Source organism: Corapipo altera, unplaced genomic scaffold (assembly GCF_003945725.1).
Source record: "Corapipo altera isolate COAL_440 unplaced genomic scaffold, ASM394572v1 2b, whole genome shotgun sequence".
Lineage (NCBI taxonomy): Eukaryota > Metazoa > Chordata > Aves > Passeriformes > Pipridae > Corapipo > Corapipo altera.
The window spans coordinates 31,219,556-31,246,122 of NW_020884874.1; the positions used below are offsets into that span (position 1 = coordinate 31,219,556).

The following is a 26,567-nucleotide window of genomic DNA, read 5'->3' on the forward strand; positions in this document are numbered from 1 at the left end:
GTGCAGAGGCTGTTGTCTAGACAGGAAGAGACTTTCACTTTTTTGTCAGAATTGCAGATTGTGCTGTACTGCCTCTTGCATACCTTGAGTTGTCTGTGTCAGGTGGCAGCAGAAGAAGCTGATTCTCAAGGGGCATATGTGGACAATAGTTGACATGAGATTGAAGCAGAGATTAATTCACCTGGATATGATCTTCCAGTTTTGTCTGTAAGCACGTGATCTTCAAGGAAGTAGGACTTCCTTCACCTGCAAAAATAACCACACAATAAACTAATGAGAATACATATTCCACCACACCTAGAGTAGCTTTAGAGTATTCTTTGAACTCTATAGAAATTAATGAAAAGTGACCAGAAAACTCAGTGGATGCAAGCCTTTGTTGCAGTTGAAATGTCAGTATTAATGTTGAACAAGCATTCGTTTTCCCTTGGAGTGAGAAAATTAATGAATAAACAAGAGTGTGGTTTCTGTTATGTGAAGAACACTGTGATTGTGTCTGATCCCATGTTTCTGTCTAAAACTGGCTTTTTACTCAGATACTCTGATGGGGATCTCACTTTAACTTATCCAAACGGGGATGCATGTAGTTCTGGCTTTCAGAGAATGACTGTCATAAACTTCGAGTGCAATGAAACAGCAGGTGAGTTTAACAAGCTGTGGTGGCTCTGCTCAGGATTTGACTTCTGTGCTTGCTAGTAGACCTTATACTCAAATGAATGCTTGCTTTGAGCCACAGCTAAAACACAAGAAATAAATATTGTTACAGTAAGCACTAATTTCTGTTGGCTGACAGAATTGTTTTGTGCTTGTAGTAGCACCGCTAGTATAAATTTACACCGAAGATTGAGAAGATGGAGGTATGAAAGAGTCTTTTTTTCTCAGCCAACAGTAAAATACCAGAAACACAAGTCCTGTGCAGCAATTAATTTTTTTTTTTATCTTCCTTGCTCATTACTAGTCCTTAAATCTCCTTCCTTATCTCTTTCCCCCACTAGAACCCTTACATCTGTTTATCTATTTTCAATGTTAAGGTAACGATGGTAAAGGAACTCCAGTGTTCACTGGTGAAGTGGACTGCACCTACTTTTTTACTTGGGATACAAAATATGCATGTATTCAAGAGAAAGAAGATCTCCTTTGCAGAGTTACTGATAAAACAAAACACTATGACTTGTCACCTCTTACCCGCAGTTCAGGTATGGCAATGAAAATTAGCTTTCAGTTACTTTTGTCCTAAGTTTACATGCCATCTGTGGTGCAATTCTTTAGCTGAACATCAGTCAGCTTTTGCTGTTCTTAGTGAATTTTCTTAAGTGGTTTTAACTTACAGCATCACAATTTGGGTTGAAAGGGACCTTTAAAGACCATCTAGTCCAACCCCCGTCATGGGCAGGGACACATTCCACTAGACCAGGTTGCTCAAAGCCCCATCTAGCCTGGCCTTGAACCTCCCAGGGATGGGGCATCCACCACCTCTATGGGAAACCTGTGCCAGGTAGGGTTCACTATGGCTCAGCAACTCCTGCCCAATGGCTTGTGCAAGGGGGACACCTTTGGACCCATTCAGAAAATGCAGGATTTGGCAACTGTGGCTTCGTGGAGCAGATACAGGTGTAACCTGAGCTGAGATCAGGGCTTTTGTGTGCTGGGGATGCTCTGAAGGAGAGGTCATCCCACAGATGTGGTTCCTCTGTAATAAGAGGCATTTTGGCATGGGGAGTGTGGTAGTTTGGGCTAGGTCTTCCTTGGTGACCAGTTTGTAACCAAGGAAGGGTCTAGATTTACCCAGTATTCCCTACGATTTTTACGTAAGCCAGACTATAAGAAGAAAGGAGGGAGGCAAGAACAGTTAAGCCAGATGAACTGTTCTTAACTACCCTCTGTATTTCAGAGTTAGCCCAGAACTGGGAAGCTGTGGACAGTAGCTTTTCGGAGTTAGAAAGGAAACATTACTACATCAATGTCTGCCATAAAGTGTGGAAGAGAGGAGGAGCTTCCAGCTGTCCAGATGGTGCTGCTATTTGCTCTGTAGGTGAGTCGGGTTTTGTTTGGTGGTATTTCTGGAGGTTTTTTTTATTCATTCTTTTTTAAGGCTCTGAAGGCTTGGCACTTCCTCTGCAAGTGGAGTTGGCTGCCCTGAGTGCCTTCAGTTATTTGAGGAAACAGAAGTTAGGAGCATGTTTCTTTCGTGCTCTCAAAGACTCTAGAAGAAATAATGCAAGTAACCTTTTCTAACTAAGGAACTCCAGGCATTGTAGCGTGATTTTGGTGAGGTAAAAACGCACTCCTAATGATAGGCTGTCTTTATAACTAGATGAATGGAAAGGCTTACTATCTTAATAGTCTAAGCTTCACTTCTTTTCAGAGAAACGAATGTGATGTATTTATTGTCTTTACAGATAAAGAAAACAAGAGTAAGAATCTTGGAACATTTGTATCTTCTCCTATAAAGGTTGGAGAAAATATTCAACTTATCTATTCAAATGGAGACAGCTGTGGTCCTAACAAACAAATCAAAACTGTCATCACGCTAATGTGCAGACCAGGTGAGAACATCCGCACCTTGTTCTCTGATCCAGCTAAAAACTGAAGATCATATAATAAGCGCAGACATGAGTGCTACATACTAGCATGTACTTTTGTCTTTTATCTCTTTCTCAGCAGAAGCTGGTTTGTTTATTAGGATGATAACAATGTAATTGTAGGTATTTAGTTCTATTTACCTTTTATACAACTGCTCTTTGAAGCTGCACAAAGCACTTTCTTTCCCTTGATGGCAAAGACTGGTTCTGAATGGAGATCAGATACTTTAACTTCCAATAAAGTATCCAATAGGTATGGTTTGTATCTAAACTGCTGACAGTTATGAAAAGCAGAAACACTTGCAGAAGTTATTGTTGTTCATCTTGATATAATAGCCTGCTAGTTTGACCATCTCCTAGGGAAATAAAAAACCTATGTCCCTCTACCTCAGCCTGAAGAATTTGAAACCTCCAAGTGTGGTGGCTGTTAGGAACAGGTTATGCACTACTTCTCAATAGAGTGATTACTTTGTAGTAAAATGCCAGGTTTGTGTATCAAAGCAGACATTTTTTTCAAATATTGTGATAGTACTCAGGAACAGATGGAGCACTGCATCTTCACTAAACTTTTATTTTGGGGAGGAGGATGCAAAGACTTTGTGAAAAAAATTTTAGTTCTATTTTCAGAGCAGTGGCGTTTTAACAGTTAGTCTTGGTCTGCTCTTGGGGAGAAGCTAGTCTTCTTAGGTTTAAATTCCTAGTTCCTATTGGCAGCCTGGCTGTCTGTATGCGTAACACATTGCTCTTTTGATACCAGGTGATCTAGAAAGTGCTCCAATCTTGATGTCTGAGAGTAAATGTTCATATGCATTTGACTGGTATACTGCTGCTGCGTGTGTCCTGTCTAAAACTGAAGGAGATAACTGTCAAGTCTCTGACCCTCAGGCAGGTATGTATTTCTGTTCAGCAGACTTGAAAGGTCATGAGGGATAGAACTTGTGCCTCAGCACTGAGTCATTTTGATACTCCAAAGCAAAGTGATTCAGCCTAACTTTAGGCACCCACAGTTTTTTTTACATGCGTGTGGAAGATCAGAACAGCACGAGATTAGTATATGTAGGAAAATAGATATAATGTGTATTTTACTGTAGTAAATCTCTCTCTATAAGAAAATATACTTTTAGTATGTCCATTTTTTTTCTGGAACAGTAATTACGTAGAAGGAGGCTTATTCAGGGGGAGGTGAATTAGCTGTGTGACTGACAGAATCAAAACCTGTGAGAGATGGCAGGATAAAATTGAACTGATAAAGTTTATTCCTTACTGATTAGGTTTCTCTTTTGATTTATCACCTCTGGCCAAGAAAAATGGACACTATATAGTTAATACTACAGAATACTTGTTTTACATAAACATCTGTGGCAGTGTGCCTGATGAGCTGTGTCACACAAAATCAGCAGCATGCCAAGTAACACAAAGGTGAGTAACTAGTTTCATTGTCTGTAGTAGAAGATCTCTTGTTGCATGATATGTTGTCTGTGTGCAATACTGAACAATTTGCATGCAAAATAATTATTGTGCTTCCTGTAATAGGTTTTGGTAATTTACATGTAATTTGCAGTAATTACACTGCCAGCTATTTCAAGCAAAGTGCACAGACATGTAATCTTGCTTACAGCTAGCTTTTGAGATGGAATGTACCCATTGCTCCCCCCTATGTTTTCCATAGGACCTGTAAGCTGTAGATTAATTGCTGCAACTGTGTTAAAACAACCTACAATCCAGATATTCAGGATCAGCTATATTCCAAGAGCTGGCCTAAAGAAGCACTGCTGTACTTGGGAGGAGTAGTGACTGCCTTATGCAGAGGTGGAGGCCAGAGCTTGGGTATTGCACCATATGGCCTCAAGTTGTGCCAGTGGAGGTTTAGATTAGATATTAAGAAAATTTTCTTCATGGAAGGAGTTGTCAAGCATTGAAACAAGCTGCCCAGGGAAGTGGTGGAGTTACCATCCCTGGAAGTGTTCAAAAAATGCGTGGATATGGACTTGAGGACATGGTGTAATAGTGAACATGGTGGTGGTGCTAGGTTGACAATTGGACTTGATGATCTTGGAGATCTTTTCCAACCTCAGCTATTCTTTGATTTCCATTACTAAAACTGCTGTGTGTACTGCTACTCTGACAGTATCATTGCTGTTATCTTCTACAAACTATGACTGAAATGGTATCTGTACACTTCAGGTTCCAGGTCAGCCTGTTGCCAGAGGTATGCTGTACTTGAGTTGTCTCTGAGTTACTCTCCAGCCAAGGATAGTTCACTGCAGACCCTAAAAGTGTTCTCCAGATGAAGGTGATCAAGCTAGGCCTGATAGAGCCAGTGTTAAGTCAGAGTAAAGAAACAACTAGCTGAGAACTGTTGTGCAGTGCTAGGTCTTCCCTGTGCAGTAGTTGTATGAGGCCAGTTTGAGCCCAACGTTAGGGTGTCTGCAGTTTGAATTATACTTTGGAGAATGAGAACTTGATGTTTTTGTCACTTGTTTAGAGAAGGGAGTGTTAAACTTGTCTGGATATCTAAGCAATATACTTTCCTTTTCAAAGAATGACACCTGTTTGTGTTTTATGTTTAATTTTGGCAGCATCCTATTCATCCCAGCTCACTTAGGTCTAATCAACCTTATTTAATTATTATATCTTATTATGGTATCTTCTATAAACCTACCTGTGTGATTACTATTTTTAAGACTTCTCTTAGGGACAGAATTAATTTTGCATTCTGTTCAGTCTCAAAACACACTTTTTCTTTTCCAGTAAGGATCAGTTTTGGAGTCTTGGACTGCCCAGTTCCAAACTTTCATATTATGATGGGCTGATTCAGTTGACCTACAGAAATGGTACAGCATACAATGATGAGAAGAAAACACAGCGATCTACCCTTATAACTTTCCTGTGTGACCATGATGCTGGAATAGGTCAGCCTGAATATCAGGTAAAAAGTTCTATACGAATACAGGAAGGCTATCCATAAAAAAATACTGGCAATAATTGCTGCTAGGTCAGTACAAGCAGAGTTATATGTATGGAAATATCCAGTATCTATAAAGCAGACTAAAAGAAAGTTATTTCTCTTGTTGCAACCATAAAGCTTACCTTGGTCACTGAACAGTAAGCTGTTCGCCTGGATCTGGATTCCTGATTCACTTTTCACTTTGCTGTAGTCTCTGGGCCATGTAATTACTAGGGCTTTTGACTGTCTTGTATTTCTAGCCGAAAAAAACCAAACTGGCAGAAAAGTAATAAGTGGTAGGACTGTGTGCTGTAACACAGCAGACAGCAGTTACATTGCTCTGCTTCTGTTATTTTGGGAAAGAGTATTTTTGATAACACAGCAGATGACAATCTCTGTAACAGGCCAGACCTACACGAATCAGTGTGAGAAGGTATATCCCAAAACCAAGGGGAAATAATAGGCTTAATATATAAAGGAATAGTGAGTCACAGTGTTCTGTGTGGGAAGCCTCACAGACCTATTCTGCTGATTTTTAGGTAGAAGATAAGTATACCTACAACTTCAAGTGGTACACTGAATATGCTTGTCCTGAAATGCCACTGGAATGTGTTGTGACTGATCCCAACACCATGGACCAATACGACTTGTCAAGGTAAGAAAGTAACATGCAGCATAACTCGACTATTCTAGTTTAGTGTTCTGGGTGATAACATTGGATGAAGTTGATTTCCTGCGCAGACAGCACTAGGAACTTCACCTGTTGTGACTGTCTTAACTGTAAGTATGTTGAAATGAAGACGGTATTTCCCTCTAGTAAGTTGACTTGCCTCCTAAGATGAAAGTTGACTTTTTGGGATGGTTTTGTTTATAAAAACTTACTGCCTTGTCAACTGTGCTCTACTTCCCAGGAGTATTCTTTCTAATTGTAGCACTTAAACATGAGAGGGGAAAGTTACTTTGAAATATCTTATGGTAGCTCTGTTTCTTGAGACTGACAGAGAAAGCTAAAGAGACTATGAAAAATATGTGTACTTAGAGCAGAACTTTCTCTTCCTGCTCAGATTAGCAAAATCTGAGAAGAGAGGTGAAAATTGGTATGCCATGGATAATTCAAGACCAAATGAGCTCAAGAAGTACTACATAAATGTCTGTCGACCATTGATTGCTGTCCCAGGATGTGACCGGCGAGCATCTGTCTGTCAGATGGAATATAGACGTGATTCTGTGAGTAACCTTTCCATCCCAGCTCAGGGCTGGTTTGCCACATAAGTGACATTAAGGGGTATGCAAGGCAGACACATGAATTCTGGCTTCTTGTCCAAAAGGGTATTCTGTGTCCATAATGATGGCATAATCATAGCAGAATGGTAGACCTCCTGTCCTCCTCTTTAAAGGCTAAAGCTTTAATTTTTACAGTGTCATGTTTAACATGCATGATTCTTTGCCCTGTGTTGCAGAGGCAGACAAACTACATCTCTCCTGTATGAGTTGCTGGGGCCTCAGAGACTTATAGCATTGCTTTAGAATCAGGCTGCTCTTCTGGATATTTTATTTTGCTTCTGGCTTGTTTTAGATTGAACTGTAGAAAAAAATGTGTTTAAAGATTCTTTGTCACCTCCACTCATCTCTCCCGAACTTTTTTTGGCTCTGAGGAGTAGATTATGCAGCTGTTCCAAAGCAAATAAAAAAAAAAAAAAAAGAGGGAGTTGATGGTTATGGGTTTCTACTTCTGTATTTCCCTGAAGTGTAACAACTTGTCATGGGACTGATAACAGCTGAAAGGCTGAATGAACACTTTACCCAAGGCCTGACTGCAGGGAGAGCTGCAGGGAAAGTTGAACTAGAGGCTCACTAAGCTGTCCTGATTCCTTGTTTAAAACACCTTCCCTCCATACTGTTGAAGAAGCTGGTCATCGCCATCATGGCACTTGAGCTAATTATTACGAGTTCCCTGTGCTTGTGATAGTCTTTGTTGCATAAGGCTGTGTACTTGACATGTGGAGACACTTAAGGGCTTCATTACTTCATTGCTCAAGACACTGGAGTAAGAAGTGAGAACATTGTGTCAACCTAAATGCAGAGTTGTTAAACTTTTAAAAAAGGCAGAAGTCTGTGGACAGAGCTGTTTTGGAGGTGTATTCTTCTGTTTGTTGCTGCTGCGAAAAGTAGCTTCTTAAAAATAGGAGACACCAGTTATCTAGAAAAAGTGAAGATTACTTTGGACCTTGGTAGTAACATCTACTGTTTTCTGCTAGTGGTTTTTAGGCTTTGCTAAGCATGGTGAATCCCTAAGGTCAATGCTGAGAACACGCGGAGGCTTCCACATACTGTGTTTTAAAAAGCTGTACAAGTAAAATTCTACCTACTGCACGAGACATAGGCCTCCCTGAATTCCTAAGCTATATAGCTCATGAGATGAAGATGGCTGTTGTGAAGCACTACAAGCACCTTATTGTACTAAAAATAAGAACAACAAAGATCAAACCATGCCTGCTTGTGTAGCTTGTCTTAAATAAGTGAAACTTGAATACAGAATGGAAGAGAAATGTGGGGGTATCTACACCTTTGTTATTTTCAAAACTCTCAGCATAACCTTCTGTATACAAGAATATTGTAGTAGGTATTTTCTTTTTGATTGTATCTGTGACTCCTCACTTGAGTTTAAAACTGCTGACATGCTTTTCTTCTAGGTTTCTTACTCTGAAGTCACCTCTATTAGCAACCTTGGTGTTGCCAGCAAAGGACTAGTAATTGAAAGACCCGGACACGTTTCTCTAACCTATGCAGATGGCTCTGTGTGCATCAATGCTGATGAAAAGAAAACTACTTATACCACCACCATCCACTTTATCTGTTCCAGGGGCACTCTTGTAAGGACAAATGATCTTTGTTATTACTTCATCATAGTAGGTTTTCCATCCTTTAACATGAAGCCACATGAAGATGTGTAGTATACAGCAGATTCGTGACAAAAGAAACTTCTTGAGGATTTAAAACAGACGTAAAAATAAAGCTGATGTAGATGCTGGAGAAGAACGTCTCTTGGACTGAATATTTTATCTTAAGTAATAACTAGATAAAAACTTAACAGCCTTGGTGGACAGTCATATTTCAGACTAGTATAATTAACATGAAAACTACACAGGGACTCAAAACTGAAGAGTTACTTACAAATATTGTGGATCCTCTTAAAGGGAAGAATATTGTAAGGTGAATCTTCAGGCTTAGGTTCTGTATCCTCTGTAGCTTTTTGATTGTAGGATTCTTAAATCTGAAGTTTTTGCTGATACAACTCCACATAGTGAAGTTTAGACTGAGAGGATCATTAGACTTAGACTTGCACTGGTTTTGTGAGTCTGCAGTTCTTACTCCTGTCACTCACCTGTTCTTTAGCCCAAGAGGTGTGGTGAAAAATCTGTGACTTTGAGGGGTTACGAACTGCTTTACTTTTGTCTGAAAACACTGAAATAAAGTGTACATAATTAATACTCCTGTTATCCTGTTACCTCAGCTAGCAGACTTCTGTTACTTTACTTTTACTTTTTTTTAATAAATCATGGACTACGTATTATACCCCAAAACTCTTCAAAGCTTAAACTGAGGCAAGATCTGGTTATGCTTGTCTAGATTCAGTATTGAATTTAATCTGAATATTTGGATGTCTGATTCAGTTCTTGGCTAATGCCTGGTGACATGTTAAGTGTTTAACTAGACAAAGTTTTCAACAGTGACCTTCAAAATAAATTGGGGCGAGGGAAGCAGGGTGGGAATTGTGTGCATTTGTAGTGAAGTCTTTTAGAAGAACCTGACAGTTTCCAAGTGGTATCTCAAACGTGAGAAAGTGTTGGTCATCACGCTTATTCTGATTTTCTCTCTGCAATCTGTTTCCAGAGTAGCAGCCCAAGGTTTATCGCTATTCTAGATTGTGTGGCCACTTTTATATGGGAAACTGAGGCTGCTTGTCCAATCAAGGAAACAAAAGATGATTCACAGGTGAGAAAGGAAGAATGTAAATGGTATTTGTAGTCTCAACATCCTCTTTTCTTCTAGCACTCCTGATTACTGTGCTTAAATGACTTTTGAAGAAAACTGACTACAGTGAAGTCTTAAGTCATGATTGAGTCTTGTGATACCTTTATTGCTTTCTTTTTGAAGTGTTCCTGAAATGTGTAACCTCTGACCAAAGTATTCAGGTGCTTTCTCTTGGGAACAGTTTACTTGCTCTAGCATGGAATATTCCATTCCCTTACAGTGTTGCTAGTCAAACTGAGTCTATATGTAAGGGTATATGTATATATTGTCCTTGTTTTGTATAGATCATCAAAGGAGACTTCTCTTTTTTCATGCTAAACTACTCAGTTGCTTCTACTTTACAGGTCTCAACACAGACACATTAGTGTGGAAACAACCCTCAGTTAAAATTTTCTTTCCCTTAGCTAACCTGATAGATCTGTTAAATTCCATATTAATATGATGGTATGTGGCTGATGTCAGTGGACAAAAAGAACTGAATAAATGTGCAAAAGAATTGAATGAAGTGTTGCTACTGCCTGAGCTGTATTTGGATTTACCAAATAAAGTTGCTGATTGATATGCAGGCTAGGAATATGTGTAAATCACTGCTTTGGTTCTTGTAAAAAGTTAGAGGTAAAACTTAAACGGAAGAAATGCAGGAGGAGAAAATAATTCTGTTATAAATTTTTTTCCAGTCCTGCTCTGTGCGAGATCCAAACACTGGCTTTCTGTTCAATCTGCAACCATTAGCTTCTGAAAAAGGCTATATGGCTACTGGCAGTGGGAAGAACTTCTTGGTAAGGATTTTGATTGTACAATCTGTTGCTTATGAGTGCTGTTTTTGCATTTTTTTGTCTTGCTTAGTGAGCAAGTGGAGCTTTGACTCAGTCCTTTTATGAAATATGAGTTGGCAGGAGAGCATTGTGCTTGAGGGCAGGAATGGAAGATAACTTCATTCACCTCAGATGGTCTTAAAAGCATTGAACTTCTGATTCTTAGCAAACAAAAGGTAGCCATGCTTTTCAGGCTATGCATGATTTTGCCCTTATGGACTCTGTTGCCAATTTATCTGTTGATGCTGAAGAAATTGATAGGGGAAGCCTAGAAAGGGATTTAATCTGTCCATATCAGTGTTTTTAATGCAATATGCATGTATCAGTAGTCCTAGACTGTCACAAGTACTACCATAGTAGTCTCTTTCTTAGTGTGAGAATAAACTTGCTTAACCACATCCTGCACTTCTAGTGGGGAGAATTTCTGAACCCTCTAAGCTGGAGACTGAGAGTATTGTTACTGTATTATAGTTGAAATGTCTGTCATTTCCATACTGCAGGACAACTATGTTGTTTGAAAAAGTTATTGGCAAGCAAGTTTTACTGATATAGAAATGGCTACGTGAACCTAATTTCTGCAGTTAATACTATGTACATCCACATGTTTTCAAAACTTCTAGCTAAACATTTGTGGATCCATGCCAGATTGTGGTAAAATTGATGGCAAAACAGCTGCTGGATGTGAAGCAGAAAATCTGACATTGGTGAGGCTGGTGGAATTGGACAAAACCCTGTATCTATCCAGTGAAGGGTTTCTAACTCTTACCTACAGAGGTCCTCTTCGTGTGGAATTAGGTGAGTTCAGGAAATATGCAGTGGAAATGGATGGTCATATTGTACAAACTTAGTGTGAACGGTCAGTATTCCTTTTTCAACATAGTGAAATCTATCTGGCTTGGTGTTAGTTGCTTAAATAAACTAGCTCATATGGAAATTTTAGAAGAAAATAAAATAATGTAGAATGGTAATGGCTCAGTTTTCAGTAATACATGTGCATTTCAAAACTATAAAAAAGAGACTAAAATACAGTATGTATGTTATTTTTTTCTTACTCAGCAGATGAAAAATACTGGTCCTTGTAAGGAGAAATGGATAGTCAAATTGGGAAAACAAGCAAAATGAACTTTGGCTCTTTTTCTGAGTGAAGTAATAGGTTTAAGCTTCGGTTTCATTAATAATGTTCTGTAAAGTTGTTTCATATCTGAAAGGTCATTTTTTAGTAAGCGTGTACTCTCTTGCATGGAATTTCTTAAATAAGTGCTCTAGTACTTCATGTACGCCTACTTCATGAATTTTAAGTCTTGTTTGCAGATAAGACTAATGAAAAATGTGTATCTAGCTTTTAGGTTTTACCTACTCTCCAATTGTACTGAAACTGAACTTCATAGAAAGGAACAGGACACCTTGATAGCAGAAGGTTTTGGGAAAACTGGGTTTTGGATTCAGGAACCTCAAATGCTTTTGCATCTACCATTTTGATAACACAAATGGTGTTGACAAATTTTGATGACAAATACTACTCCCTGACATAACTCTGTCATTTCTTGAGGACTAAACAGAACTTAACATATCCTGCTTAGATAGCATCAGTATTATTTGTTCTGCAGTCATTACACTGAACTTCTTACAAACAAAACCTCCAAACACAAAACTTTGCTATTTGTGATGTAATTTAGAGGTTGCTGGTGCTGATGATGATATTTTATAGGTTTTCTGTTTCTTCAAATATGTTGAAGACCCAGGGAACACAGTTCAGTGAAAGGAATAATGTTCTTGAAATGTGTCAAGGCATTTTGGTGTTCTATTTGGAGAGACAGTTGTGGTTGCTAGGCAATTTATCATAACTTCCTAAAGAAGGCTTGCATATTTACAGCTAAAACCCCATAAAATATAAGGTAGTGTTTTCCTTGAAGCAAGTGAGTAAAAAACGGTTAGAAAATTCTGAAGTCAATTGTTTGCTTGAACTTAAATTCAAATATTCCAAACTGAACCATCAACAGATAAATGTTTGTTTTACAGGAAAATCAGACACGTTCGTGGTGACTTTCATTTGTAATGGTTCATATCCTGGAGAGCTTAAGTTTGTGCGTGAGGAGGTAAACAGTGTGCTGGACATCCATGATACTTTTTTTGAGTTTCACACAGCTCTGGCCTGTGCTCCTGCTCCTGTAGACTGTCAGGTTACAGGTAAGTACCTGGAATTTGAGAGGGTTCTGTCCAACAAATGTTGGAAGGATGAACTGAACAGCAAACTTTTGCTCAGAGGAGGGCTTTAAGAATACCTTTTGTGAAGACACTTGTAAGACTTAAAGTCTTTGTAGAAGTTGTAGGGTGGGAGAGGAGGTAAGTTGTTTGAAGCAGACTTAAATGACAAAGACAGGCAAGAAGCTAATTTGGATAATGACTTTGAAAATATTTACTCCTTATCGTGACTGGGTACTGCTTCAACCCAACTCTGAAGCAAATGAGTTCATTTTTCTTAACCTCTGTAAAAATGCACCTGTTAGTTGTGGAGTAATTACACTTGGGAAGTAACTGTCAAAGGAACTGTGTTCTGCGTTTGGCATAGTGATGTTTTAGTGGCAACAGTCATCATCATCATCATGGCTGGGCTTCATGAACGAAGATTTGGGGAGGGCTCTACCCACGTTTGTTCCAAGCACGCTGGTGGCTAAAAAGGCCAATAAGAGGTAGACATGTCCGATTGCAAAAGGCACAGCAGAAAGACTCCTTAGGTGGTATATTCTGCAAGACACAATTCTTTCTGTGTTGTCTTTTCTCCTCAGGGGTGATCCTGTGTGTGTTCTCAAAAGCATCAGCAGCGTTAAAGATAGTGTGTCTCCAGACCTCCCCATTGGAGGCCAGAGCAGACCAGTTATGTTGATCAATATGGCCAAGGCTGAGATGTTGTTTGAAGGGAGTCCTTGTATCTTCTCTTCGGGGCTCCTCTCATGGTGGCAAGTTCACCATAAAGCAAGATCTTAGGGAGGCGGTGGTCCTTCATCCTTGAGACGTGTCCTGCCCAATGCAGCTGTGTTTTCAGCAACATGGCCTCAATACTTGTGACTGCTGCTTGTTCTAGTACAGATGTATTGGTCACATAATCTGACCAGTGGATGTTTAGGATTGTACGGAGGCAGCGTTGATGGAAGTGTTCTAGGAGTCGCAGGTGGTGGCGGGAGATGACCCATGATTCAGATCCATATAAAAGAGTAGACAGCACAATGGCTCTGTAAACACTGATCTTTGTACTTTTCTTCAAGTGTTTATTTCACCAAACTCTTTTATGGAGTTTTTCCGAAGGCACTATATGCCTTTGCTAACCTGTCGTCTATCTCCCCATCAATCTTACCATCTGAGGAGATGAGGCTACCTAGGAAATTAAACTGCTGGACTGATTTGAGCTCTGATTGGCCAATGGTGATGTGGGGATGATGGAAAACTTCCTGAGGTGCAGGTTGATAGAGAACTTCTGTCTTCTTTAAGCTGACTTCCAGCCCGAAGAGCTCAGCAGCCTCAACAAAGCAGGATGTTAAATGCTGCAGAGCTGCTTCTGTGTGGGCAACAAGGGCGGCGTCATCAGCATAAAGCAGCTCCCGGACAAGATGATTTAAGGTCTTAGTGTGGGCCTTCAGTCGCCTTAGGTTGAATAGGCTTCCATCAGTACGGTATCGAATGTAGATACCGTCCTGATCATCGAGGTCTGCCGTGGCCCTTTGGAGCATCATGCTGAAAAAGATTGTGAATAGGGTTGGTGCAAGAACGCAGCCTTGTTTCACACCACTGGTTGTTAGAAAGGGCTCAGAAAGTGTGTTGCTATATCTGACTTGGCCATGCTGATCCTCATGGAGTGAGATGATCATTTTAAAGAACTTGGGAGGACAACCTAACTGTTCCAAAATCTGCCACAGACCTTTTCTGCATTGGGGGGGGGGGGGAGGGGGGGTGGATCAGCCTGTGACCCCACACATCTGGGGGGGCAAACAGTACGTTCTCTCAATGGATATCTAATATGATTCTGAAAATTACTTTGAATTGTGTATTCATCAGTGAAACCTGTATCCTTTCAAACACAATAGTGCTGCAAGTATTAATGAGATCTCTGAGCTTAGGGTATATACCACATTTCTTTCAGATGCTGCAGGCAATGAGTATGATTTAAGTGACTTGAGCAAAGATGGTGAGCCATGGGTTGCTATTGACACTTCAAAGGAAGCGAAGAAGCGAACATTTTTCTTGAACGTCTGCAAGCCTTTGCCCTATGTGACTGGATGTTCTGGTAAGCCAATGGCAAGTGTTTCTTAACTTATGACTTCTGATGTAAGACCTTATATGCAGAATGACATTCCTGGTTATTTTAGTAGAGTTAATTGAATCCTGCCTGTTTTAATCACTGAACTCACATAGACCTGGGTGACATATGTCAGGAGTACTAATAAACAGACTTTTGCAAATTGAGAGCAGTCTTAATGCTTATCGGGACTTTTACATTGAGATGTGTGTGAATACATTTGGGAAAATTGCATCGAGGGCAGTATTTACCAGTATCTTTTGATTTTATTATTATTTTTTCAAGAAGATAGAAAAGTCAAATGTTGAAGCCTGCTAATTGAATGAGACCAGAATGAGAGGCTTATGCCATGTCTTACTGAACTTCTAGCCAGTTTGATATATTTAACATCGCTCTAGTCTTTTATCAGCCTGTGGGAACAGATAAATTAGTGCAGTTTGAAAGATTTAGTGAATGCAGGACAGCCTCAGAGGCTTTAGGCACGCAGTGTCTCCAACTGTATTTATTAATTAATTTCTGTTGTGTTCTGCTTCAGGAGTTTGAGACAGTCTGCTTTAATGCTCAAAGCTCTCTTAAAGCTACCCTATTATGTTATTTTACAATAAATTTAACTCTAGTTGTCGAAGCTTTGAACTAAAAAACAGGCTTTTTCCTCTAGGTGGTGCTATAGGATCTTGTGTGAAATATGCTGATAAAAGCAAGAACCTTGGAGTCATTCAGATAACCCCCCAGGCTGCTACTGATGGGTCATTGAGCATTATCTACTTGAATGGTGACATATGCAAAGATAAGCAGCGTTATTCTACACGTATAATCTTCCAGTGCGATCAAACAATGGTAATTTTCTGTGCCAGTTGCTATTAATGAGGCTTTTAGTGCTTGGGGGTACTATATTAAAATGGACCGTGTTTATTCCTCTTAGAATGGAGAGACTGGTTCTAAAAAGTAATATCTTGTATACAAGCTTTTCCTTTGTCTCTTTTTAAGTGCTTTACTGAACCTGTAGAACACAACAGTGAACTCTATTGTGGAATCCTGTGAGCTAGCAAATGCTGAAAATGAGTGCTGAAATTAGGTAGCAGAGATTTTAAGGCTATGCAACTGCAATTAAAAACCCCCTGCATGTATGTTTTGAAACTTGCAATGCAGCTATTAAAAAGCCCCTTTTATATGACTCTTTTCTGTAGGGATCGCCAGTGTTGGAACAGGAGAATGACTGTGAGTTTGTATTTGTTTGGAGAACCTTGGCAGCATGTCCTGTTCACAAAGCAGAAGGTAAGTGTAGTTATTTGAACTTTAAAATATCAAACAAATCTGTATAAGTAGTAAATACTTACTGAAGCTGTGTTAGTTTCTTGCCCTGTGAGTCTTTCTGTGAAAGGTGCTGGCATGTGGAGGGATGAGCTTTAAGCCAACTAAGTATCCTATCTATCATTAAAAGTATAAGTTAGGCCAAGTATATTTGCCTGTTATCCTATCTAGGGAAAGAAAATAATGCTGTTTCTGAGATATCATAGTACTATATTGTTAAATCACAGGCAGACTTGCTAGTAAATATTAAAGCATCACATTTCATGAGAACACAGTTGATTCTGTGCCTGGCAACTCATTCCCTGTCCCTCACTGAAGACTGGTAGCTAGATTTTAAACTTGACACTTGTTAGTTAGTGGGGGGACAGTCTTCAGAATTTGCAGTTGACTCCACGATGTGCAACAAGGAGTTACAAGTTCAAGTTCTGGTACTTGATTGGCTCTTAGATGGGAAGTTGAGTGTGCAAGTATAATCTCTGCCCTTGCAGGTTTGTTTTTTTTTTTTTTTTGCAGCTTGTAGTTAATGCCTTATAAAACATCTAGACTTCCTGTAAAGGATCTGTTGCAACAGTCCTAGACATTATTGAAACTGCCAGTGATCTCATGTGGCATGAGCCATGCTTACAAGCTACTACTCTGTAGCATGTAATAATACTATGCAGAACACTGGTGACTGAGTTGTGCTTTTGAAGGGAGGGGAACTGGTGTCTTTAACTTGCTGCCAGCTTCTGTGATTGAGAAGACTGTTCATGTGATCCAATCTGATGATTTTTTTTTTTAAAGCTTTACAGCAAACAGTAATTTTAAAACTGAGGACTTAATCAGCAACAAAGTTACTGAGGTATATCAACTGATCAGACTCATGAAAACTAGAGTTTCCCTAAACCTTCTTTGTAGATTTGTAAGCTGTAGTAAACATTTCCTATGATCAGTTATTCTCTGACTCGGCGAACTTCATAGCTGTTAAGAGAAGATACAAGACTGACATCAAGAACACCTTTCGCTTTGGCCTTGTGACCTTGGTGTTCTTTCCAGATAATTAAGCGAGTGCTGGACTTAGTGACTCTGGTTCTGTACTTGACCTTCAGCGTAGCTGAAGGAAGAACCTGTGAGGCAACTTTAAAGTCGTTTTTGAACTACAGTGTGACTTTTGCATCTTGCTTTTGTGGCAGTTATAAAAGAAATGAGCCATTTATAGTGTAGTCACATAGTTCTAGATATTGGTGATTTCCCGAGATGAGTTGCTTAGCTGAACTAAGATGGCTCTTCAGTGTCACTGCCCTAAAGTGCCAGCTAGTAACTTTTGTTGCCTTTATATGTTCCAGTAAGCCTTAATTGTCCTAAGTGTATTTGGCAAAGCTAATAGATCTTAAATTGTATTTTAAATTCTTAATTTTTCTTTAAAGGAGAGGATTGCCAGGTGAAAGATCCAAGGTATGGCCATGTTTATAACCTGAAGCCGCTTTCCAATAAGGACATAAAAGTGAGTACAGATGAGTATGACTACTACTTCAGAGTTTGTGGAGAAATAACAGAACCTTGCAAACCAGAGATTGACACTGTTGCATCGTGTCAAGTAAAGAAGATGGAAAGAACTTTCAGAAAAGTAGCAGGTACAGCACTTACAGAAGAAACTTAGAAAATGTGAAGATCAGCCAGGATGTAACTGAAACTTCTATGTGATAGAAGAATGGTTCTCGCTTATCTTATACCTCTTATGAGACAAAGCACCTCACCACTTTTTCTTACTGTGCAAGTAAAATGGCATATATATAGTTATCCTGACACTCAATTATGAATGAGCTCAGCCTTACTGAGTAGTACTCATTCAATAACTAGATCACAAATTTTAGGGGAAGGTTGACATCTGTCTATCAATACCTTATTGTGCATCTTATTGCTGTTTATGTAACCCTGCTACCAGAGGCATTACTACAGTCATGTATTTACTGGAGTAGCTGTTGACTTTTCTGAACTCCTTGCTTCTAGGCTTACGTACAGAAAAACTGACTTTCAGAAATGGTTTAATCATGATTAATTACACCAGTGGAGAAAAATGTCATAAAATATATGAACGGTCAACTGCCATACTATTCTATTGTGACAAGACTACATCTGAGGTTAGTTTCAAAACATATGTTTCATGTACATACTGTCTTCCAGAGTTGCCCTCTTAAAGTATGAAAGTGTATGATGAATAATATGAAATAGCCTCCTTCGAGAACTGTCTAATAATATCCAGATTAGACAGGAGATTGAAAGGTCCTATGAAGTGATAAAAAAATGAGGAATGTTTTGAATTTTCAATTTATGAACAGTGCCTTTTGTTGTGCCTCAGGAAGGTTGGGGCATGTCATTCCTTTAGGGGATGCCTGCCATTGTCAAAGTTCTTGGAGAAGCTAGGAAGGGGTGCTCTCCCGTACATTACAGCTGTTTCTTTGTAAAAAAAATAAAAGGTAGAAGGCTGAATGTGCAGAAAAGCAGTTTTTACATAACCAGACTAAAATAAGCTGGTTACTTGCTTTTAGTATCTCTCCTTGTACTTGCACTTTCCTTCCTTTTCTTAATGGTGTGTAGAGTTACTTTTGCTCTTCTCCTTAGTTCAGGGAGGAGGCAGAAGGTTCTAATGGCTGCTCTTTTATCCGAAGTGTGCATGAGGATAAACTCGGGTTTAGGAGAAGCCATGCTTTCAGCTGGTCAGAGGCATAGTGTGGCTCTAAGATTATATATATGTTCCTGGGTCTTCTTGAAGCAAGTCTAATGCATTTTGGTACCTTTAGTGCGTTTAAATGAGAAAGCAAATTACTTTTGTGTTGCGTTCTTTCAGCCTGTATTTTTGAAGGAAACTCCAGATTGCACCTACATGTTTGAATGGCATACTCAGTATGCTTGCCCACCTGTTAAATCTACTGAGTGCTCCTACAAGTAAGTTGTTCCCACAAAGTTAAAATGAAGCTGTATGATGAAAGAAAAAAATACAGCCTTACTGCAATTCAGTGCAACGCTGCCGCTTTAGCTATCGTGTTTTGACTTAGTAACCAGCTAATGTGGCATTCAGTGCCAGTGCAAAGTATTTTAAGTAATTTTTGCAATTTGTGTTTGTGAAAACTAATTTCACAGAAGAAGAATAGTTTGAGATTCTTAATAATAAAATAATAAAAGGGAACTATTGGGTATGCAGTTATTGATGGTTGAAGGCTAAGTATGCTAGGTTGTTGCAAGTATCTGGTTATTATTTAACTATAGCTAATTTTAAACAAGAATACAACTGCTATCTGTTTGGAACTTCCACCAAACAAAACTCCAGGAAAAAATATCATTTATATCTGTCACCACCAAGTATTAGCTCATTAAGATTTGATAAGTGGGGTCAAATGTGGCTAATAATTGGCCCAGAGTTTTAACATCTGGCCTCATTATAGGTTTCCACCTTCACATAAAAGTGTATTGTAACTGTGTTTGTGCTTGCCATGCACTGAAAGATGACGTGCTCCAATTAAAAGTTGAATTACTCCTGCATTATCTGAGGGCTGTGTGCATGTGGACAGTTACTGTGGGGGTAGATGGCACAGTGATATATCTGTGTACCAAATTTGAAGTTTCTGGGGAACAATGAACCTGCAGATTTCTTTTTCAGCATGATACTCTACTTAGAGTTACTGCAGTAACTTAAGAATTGTAACTTTAAAATACTTAATTTTTTTACATGCCTCTTAATCTTTTTGTACAGGGATGATGATGGAAACTTCTATGACTTTTCGTCCCTAATGCGACATAGAGAGAACTGGGAGGCGATTGCTCTATCTGCTACTACACAGAAATACTATATTAATGTCTGCAAACCCTTAGTACCATATGGTGCTGCACGTAAGAGCAAAATAAAAATACAGTCTTCCTGTTGTAGCTAGGGAAGGCAAAAGTGGTAGGACGGTAGTGCTGGTCACTGTTCTGAGTGAAAAAATCATTAAGCAGAGTATGTGGAGACAGTGGTGTGATTTCATCACCAAAGGGAAGGGTAGACTGTGGATCTGACTTCCATTTGCTTAGAGGGTGAGATTCACTAGCAGCTCTTATCTTCTCATGATAAATGCTGTCCTTATCCAAAGTCTACTGTAGCTCTTAAAGATTAAAATAATTTCTTGGCACAAGATGCTAACTTCAGAATTTTTCTATGGCATCTTCTGACTGAATCTGTGTTTTGTGCAGTGGAAGACCAGGTAACAGACTGTAGCCTTCCACTCTGTGTAGTAATCTACTTCCTCAGTAGTAGCTGCCACTACTTTCTGCATGACCTTAAGTAAAGTGAGGATATTGCTGCTACTTGTGATTTTTGGGGAAAATACACCCCACTGAGTATGGTTAGGACAGTGGCTTGGAGATATACCTGAAAGTAAAGTAGTGAAGTTTTATTCCAGGCAAGTATGCCTTAGTAACGTTTGGAGTGATAATGCAGTTTTTGTTTATCTGTATAGGTTCCTGTCCTTCTGATGCTGCTGCCTCCCTCATGGAGGGTACAAAATGTACCAGTCTTGGGGAGGTGGCTGATGGTCCCTGGAGGGAAAATGGCATTTCCATTCTCAAGTATATTAATGGAGAGCAGTGTCCAGATAAAATTCGCAAGAAAACAACAATATTGCGCCTCAAGTGTGATGAAAGCAGAATTGTAAGTGGACTCCTTCTGGAGTTTTATATCACTGTGTGTGTATGGAGAATGCGGGCACCTGTTATCCATTCCCTAATCATCTGTAGTTGGATGGGAGCCAGTCTTGCAAGCAGACTGACTTAGAAGTACTTGAATTTTAGATGCTGTGCAATTTTTGAGATCTTTTTGTACAATCTGCTTGCTCAGATTTTACCATCTGTAATAGATAAAATTGTCTGCTTATGTCTTGAAGATGAATGTAGTGCAGGTAGGGAAGTGTTTCAGGTAATAAATAATGCTGTTTGCTGTGTAGTTCTTGCTCTTAGTTCATAGTTCTTAAACACTCTATGCCATGCTGTTAAGTACAGTTCTATTTTCTATTGCCCTAGGCTGCCTTTAGCTCTTCTCTCATTAATTTTATTTCTCCTGATAATGATTCTGTACTGTTGTATATTTGAAATAATCAGAGTTAAATACTCTGCCCTTGGATTAATTCACTGGACTGTGATGGTCTGTTAAGTCCTAGGACTGGCATTTGAACTGAGCTCAGCTGCAGGTATAGCCCTGTCGCATAGAGTCTTACACTGTCGCTCTGCAGAGTTGTCACTCTCTCCACTGTTTTGTGTTTAGGAATCAAAGCCAGAACTTATAACTGCCATTGAAGATTGTGAATATACTTTCTTATGGTTCACTGCTGCTGCGTGCCCTCTTAAAAGCAATGTGCAAAATGACTGTCGGGTAACCAATCCTGCAACAGGTAAGGAGGAGGCCTCAGGATTTCACATGTGGAAGAGACTGTGTTCTTGAGGGACTTCATTAGAAAAGCGCAGTGGGCCACATCCTCTGGATGGTGACTAACAAGCTTATTGATGGTAGAAATATCTTGTAAGGGACTGCAATGTCCCTCGGAACATAAATAGTCTGTAGTTCTGAAACTAGTTTTACCTCTGTTAATATGAATAAGTAACTTTTTGCCTTTCTAAGCTAGCAGGCAAATAGAGTCTGGTTGACCATCCTACTAAATTAAGTTACTGATAGCTTTCAATACAAAGAAATGTCTTGCTTTTGAATCTGAAAAAGAGATTAAATTATACCCTAATCTCTCTACAGGCCACCTCTTTGATTTGACACCATTAAAGCGAGAGTCTGGCTATACCATCAGTGATTCACACAACAGAAAGATTGAGTTGAATGTTTGTGCTGAAGCTAAAAGTTCATGTGCTAATGGAGCTGGTAACTATCTTATCCCCTCTGGTACTGTAACGATTGACTATAGGGTACCCAAAAGAAATACTTATGTTCAAGTTTACAGTAAAATGTGAGGGGCAGGTTTTACTGCAAATGCAGTAGGAGTAAAGGGAACAGCTTTGTGGCTGAATTGCCTAGGAAAAGAACCTAAAACTGTTCTAGGAAGTGAAACCATGTATTTCTACCAAACTCCATTCACTTGGGCTCACTTCCAGTCTCAATCCCTCTAGTTCCTAGTTGATGGGTATTTTTTTGGACACGAGACCAGGAATGTAGATATTTCTGTTGTGCCTCTTGGCTATTGTGAAAATGGAGACGTTACAAGCTTCCAACTAGAGTGAACCGAGCACAAAAATTTCTCTGTAGTGATGCATTGCTGGAATGCAATTGCACTGGACCTTGTGTCTGCACTTCAAACCTTTGCCAGTCCTCTTTCTAGCTTTCTGACCTGTTTTGGGTGCTTCTGAAACATCAGTAGAAGTTAACTTGTTTTCTAAGCTGCTAACTTGCATATTGAATTACTAACTCTTCTGGCAAATTGAATATGAGGTAATATTAAGGCATCTTAAATGTTGCTTCTAAAGTAAAGATTATTTTCGTGTAGTTAGAAGGAAATACTGGATCGATTTGGTTTTTAAGAAGCATCTTAAAATGATATATAATATACCAAATACTGTGCTCTATGATTGATTTAATCTGTATAGATGCAGTACATACAGGTTAATGAAGTGTTAAAGACAATATTTGGTCTTTGTTTCAGTGCAGTTCAGCTCAGTTTAATGGGAACTCCAGATAGTGTGACAAAACCTGTCTTTCATAGGAAAACTCAAATGAGAATAAAATTTCAAGTTTTCCACCGTTTATATTTTAAGGTGTGATTTTTACAGGGCAGTTACATCAGACTTAATCTGTTCTGTTCATTTTTCTTTTTTTTTACTTTAGCTGTCTGCATCACAGGTGGTCGAAAACCAGTTAATGCTGGAAAACAGAGTAAAACTTTAACTTATGAAGATCAAGTGTTAAAACTTGTCTATGAAGATGGAGATCCTTGCCCTGCAGACCCTGCACTGAAGCATAAAAGCTATTTTAGCTTTGTATGCAAGTCTGATGCTGGAGATGACAGTCGGCCTGTTTTTCTGTCTTTTGATGAGCAGACATGCACTAGTTACTTCTCTTGGCACACTTCCTTGGCTTGTGAGGAAGAGGTAAGGATTACTTTTACAGACAGCACTTGTGGGACTAAATTTCTGAAGGAGGTTGGATATTATTTCAGCGTATTTTAAATTTGTTGAGGGAAAGGTCTGTTCCTGTAGTACAGAATGCAAGTTCATACAGAAGTTCTCAAATGCTTTTCATATGGAAATTTTCAACACAGATGAACAGTACTTGGCAAAGTCCTGCTCCACACGTTGAATCAAGTTAAACTTTTAACACTTCATAAAAACCCCTCTGTGCAACCTGCTTAGCTGCTTTTCTGTACAGTTCAAATGGAAACCATAGAGTGTCATCTTGGGAAGTGATGGTTAAAGTCATCTGATGCAGCAGGCCAACAGAGCTGAGGTTGAGTTGAGGATAGCATCTCTGTTAATGGGGATATTCTTTGTTTCTAGGCAAGTGGCCAGGCACCAGTATGATCAGTTTGCTCAGTGCAAAAACTGATAAACCTTGATAGTGTGAATTTAGGGTCTGCTTTGACTGTGTGACACGTGTCGTAATAGCATGATTTGGTCAACTCTAGCTGAGCTGCTGTTCCAGACAATACTTTGTGCTAGTCTTTCTTTAGTTAATGTAGCCAGTTGAATTGTTATCACTATTGGGTGCATGGAGTAAAAGCCAGTAATAGGAGTAGAGGGCTAAATGAGCTGTTGGGTGAATTCGGATCTTTTCTTAACACCTGTACGTTACTTTTGTAAATCTACCTAATCATCCTTTTCACTGCCTTGATTACCTCCACTGTGACCATTCTTCTCTGCATCAAGTTATTTTTCCTCCTCATCACTGTCTCAATACTATAGCTCTTGCTTCCATTTAGGAAAAAACATCTTCCGGTTTCTTTCCCCAACAAGAACTGTCACATGTCCCCTCTTTTGGCTATTCTGGTTTCCTCTTCAATAGCATGTACCATGCTGCAACACAAATCAACAGTGCCCAAACCCATTGTGCTTTCTAGCCTGTTCATTCCATTTGGTGTTCATTGTGCACTTCTGATCACTTTTCACAGTGACCCAAGCTATTTCAGTGCGGTGATAAGTAGGTAGTGTTGATGATTATTGGTCCTAAAATTAAACGGTAATTTTGTTAGTTATTCCTTTTCTAATATCTAAGCAAGAATAGACTTTTCAAATTCCACAAAGGCTGTCAGTAAGTTTATGCATATTTAGAGTGTATGAAATTGGTTCTGAGGAAATGTAGTAGTCAAGCTATCAACTTACAATAAAATGATTTTTACGTAGTTATGACCAAGCTTGCTTATTTGAGGTGGTCCAATGATGTGTGGGAGATGAGGAGAGGAAGGGATCTTAATGAAGTGATAGTGACTATGTATGCTGGAGTGTGCATGCCAGAGCTTTATGACTTGGTGTTGTTCTGATGGGGACTCCATTCCATAAGAATGTTCAAATGATTAAGGTTCTTCATGTGTGGCTTGTACGTGCTTAGTATCTATAGAGAAACAAAAATTATAACAAATGCTGCTTTTAAATGTAGCCATGCTTCTGACCCCAAGAAGGATAGGATGCTTGTCAATAAATCAAAGCAAGTAACAAAAGAATAAGATCAATGACATGTACATTCTTGTAGGTGAAGTGCTCAGTGTTGAATGGCAGTTCTGTTATTGACCTGTCCCCTCTGATCCATCGAACTGGGTATTATGAGGCATTTGTCGATGAAGATATTACAGATGTTTCTCCTGACTTTTACATCAATGTTTGTGAGCCTCTCAATCCTATCAAAGATGTTAATTGCCCCCCTGGAGCAGCTGTGTGCATGGTTCCTGTTAATGGATTGCCAATAGTAAGTACTATGCCTTAAATCACTGAAATGTGCATTTAGTAGTTTAATATGATATCCCTGCCTAGAAACCTGATTTGAACTAGGGGCTTGACAATGGGTTAAAGAAATGAAATGCAAAATTAAAATCTCCTCTGCAAAATTCCCTTTCATCATTTTTCCCTATGAAGCAGTATTTTCCTGTCCTGAACCCCAGTGACTTTTTTGGGTGTCAGAAGATTCAATTCAGTGATAAATATGAAAAATTGCTACAGAGAATTTTTTTCATGTAGTGCTGTGTGCCAAATACAGACCTTGGGAAACAGAACATCTTAGTTAACCCTTCCATGGCTTACTTGATCTCATGATAGCCTGCTTCATACTGCAACTAGCTATGTCCTACCATGCTTCAAAATGCAGTTAGTTACTTTCATGTAAAACTTTGACAGCTGAATAAATAGCAAGGCTATGACAGAATGTTGGTTAACTTGTCCGTGTTATTACCTTGAGAGATGAAGGCTCTTACCTTTTGAAGGCTTGTTTGTGAGCTCTAGAAGACAGACATAAAAAGTTGAGACTGTTTTTCATGAACTTTCACATTGATCTAGGGACTGTACTCCATTGTTAATGCTGGTTTTAAGTCATGTGTTGGTAATTCGGCACAATGATGTAAAGAAGAATCTACCTGTAAGATGCAGAACCTCCCTGACTTTTGTCAAGCTTAATCAAAAAATGTTTTGACCTTTTCAGCTTGTGTTTTGTTAGGATTAAAATCAAATAGCTGTTCTTTGAGTATAGAATGGAGTTTTCAAAAGTGCTTGTGCTCCCATATAAACTTGTGCTCCCATATAAGCATGAATCTGAATTGATCTGAATCTCTGGGCTGATCTGAAATCTAGATGTGTCCCATAAGTCTATTAATACATATTTTTGCTTGTGTAGGATATTGGTCGTGTTACTGAACCTCCCAAGTTAAATGAAGCAGTAAATGAAGTTCACATCACTTACAACAGCACTACTCCTTGTCAGACAAACAACAAATTGAACTATACTTCTGTTATTGTATTTCACTGCAGCCAAGGAACTAGTCTGGTAAGACATCTATTAAACTTATGTTGATATTGGAGTATAATGGGAAGTGAGTCATAACCAGTGTTAGCTTTGTTTAAAACTAAATCAAGGATTTGTTTCTAGAATGTGTGGATGGACTTATTTCATCAAGGAATATACTTGGTATTTGTATTCTTAGCAAGCCAAAATTTCATTGAGTGCATGAATTTTAGGCTTGAGAGTAACAGATTCTGATGATTTCAAGGATGACATTCCACTGACATATTGCTAATGTAGCAATAACTTATTGCTGACATTAAACTTGATGCTGTATTGCACCTTTAGATCCAAAACCTTGTACTTATACCTCAGGCTATCATGAGAACCAGTGTAAATGTAGAGCTGTTACTGTGAAATGTTTCCCCTATGTTGTAACCTTTTCCATAATCATACACAGCTTTAAAAATTTGTGTTTAGTTACTTACGTTTTGTTTTGTGTCAACACCCAAATGCTAAATTGAGTTTGCATGGTGATTTGAGTCCAATGCTTCTTGAATTTTTTTGAATGCCTTTAACAATCTGTAGAGAATACTTGGGTATGATGTTTGACAAACTAGAGCTTGCTGAAGATCGTGGAACCATTTTCCATTAACATGGG

At 39.0% G+C, this 26,567-nt stretch overlaps 1 protein-coding gene across 1 annotated transcript in view; it reads left to right on the forward strand.

Annotated features, from left to right (window-relative positions):
• Positions 1 to 26,567, forward strand: part of IGF2R (insulin like growth factor 2 receptor) — a 57,338-nt gene that overhangs the window by 19,729 nt on the left and 11,042 nt on the right. The window contains exons 10-36 of the mRNA XM_027669399.1: positions 537 to 640; positions 1,032 to 1,196; positions 1,892 to 2,032; positions 2,400 to 2,546; positions 3,340 to 3,471; positions 3,854 to 4,001; positions 5,334 to 5,511; positions 6,069 to 6,184; positions 6,594 to 6,756; positions 8,223 to 8,402; positions 9,424 to 9,525; positions 10,242 to 10,343; positions 11,000 to 11,174; positions 12,399 to 12,566; positions 14,515 to 14,658; positions 15,329 to 15,507; positions 15,858 to 15,945; positions 17,388 to 17,594; positions 17,971 to 18,101; positions 18,809 to 18,906; positions 19,712 to 19,848; positions 20,454 to 20,644; positions 21,254 to 21,380; positions 21,734 to 21,856; positions 22,814 to 23,076; positions 24,671 to 24,883; positions 25,802 to 25,951. Coding sequence (XP_027525200.1) covers positions 537 to 640; positions 1,032 to 1,196; positions 1,892 to 2,032; positions 2,400 to 2,546; positions 3,340 to 3,471; positions 3,854 to 4,001; positions 5,334 to 5,511; positions 6,069 to 6,184; positions 6,594 to 6,756; positions 8,223 to 8,402; positions 9,424 to 9,525; positions 10,242 to 10,343; positions 11,000 to 11,174; positions 12,399 to 12,566; positions 14,515 to 14,658; positions 15,329 to 15,507; positions 15,858 to 15,945; positions 17,388 to 17,594; positions 17,971 to 18,101; positions 18,809 to 18,906; positions 19,712 to 19,848; positions 20,454 to 20,644; positions 21,254 to 21,380; positions 21,734 to 21,856; positions 22,814 to 23,076; positions 24,671 to 24,883; positions 25,802 to 25,951 — 4,072 coding nt within the window. The remainder of the gene's footprint in view (positions 1 to 536; positions 641 to 1,031; positions 1,197 to 1,891; positions 2,033 to 2,399; positions 2,547 to 3,339; positions 3,472 to 3,853; positions 4,002 to 5,333; positions 5,512 to 6,068; positions 6,185 to 6,593; positions 6,757 to 8,222; positions 8,403 to 9,423; positions 9,526 to 10,241; positions 10,344 to 10,999; positions 11,175 to 12,398; positions 12,567 to 14,514; positions 14,659 to 15,328; positions 15,508 to 15,857; positions 15,946 to 17,387; positions 17,595 to 17,970; positions 18,102 to 18,808; positions 18,907 to 19,711; positions 19,849 to 20,453; positions 20,645 to 21,253; positions 21,381 to 21,733; positions 21,857 to 22,813; positions 23,077 to 24,670; positions 24,884 to 25,801; positions 25,952 to 26,567) is intronic.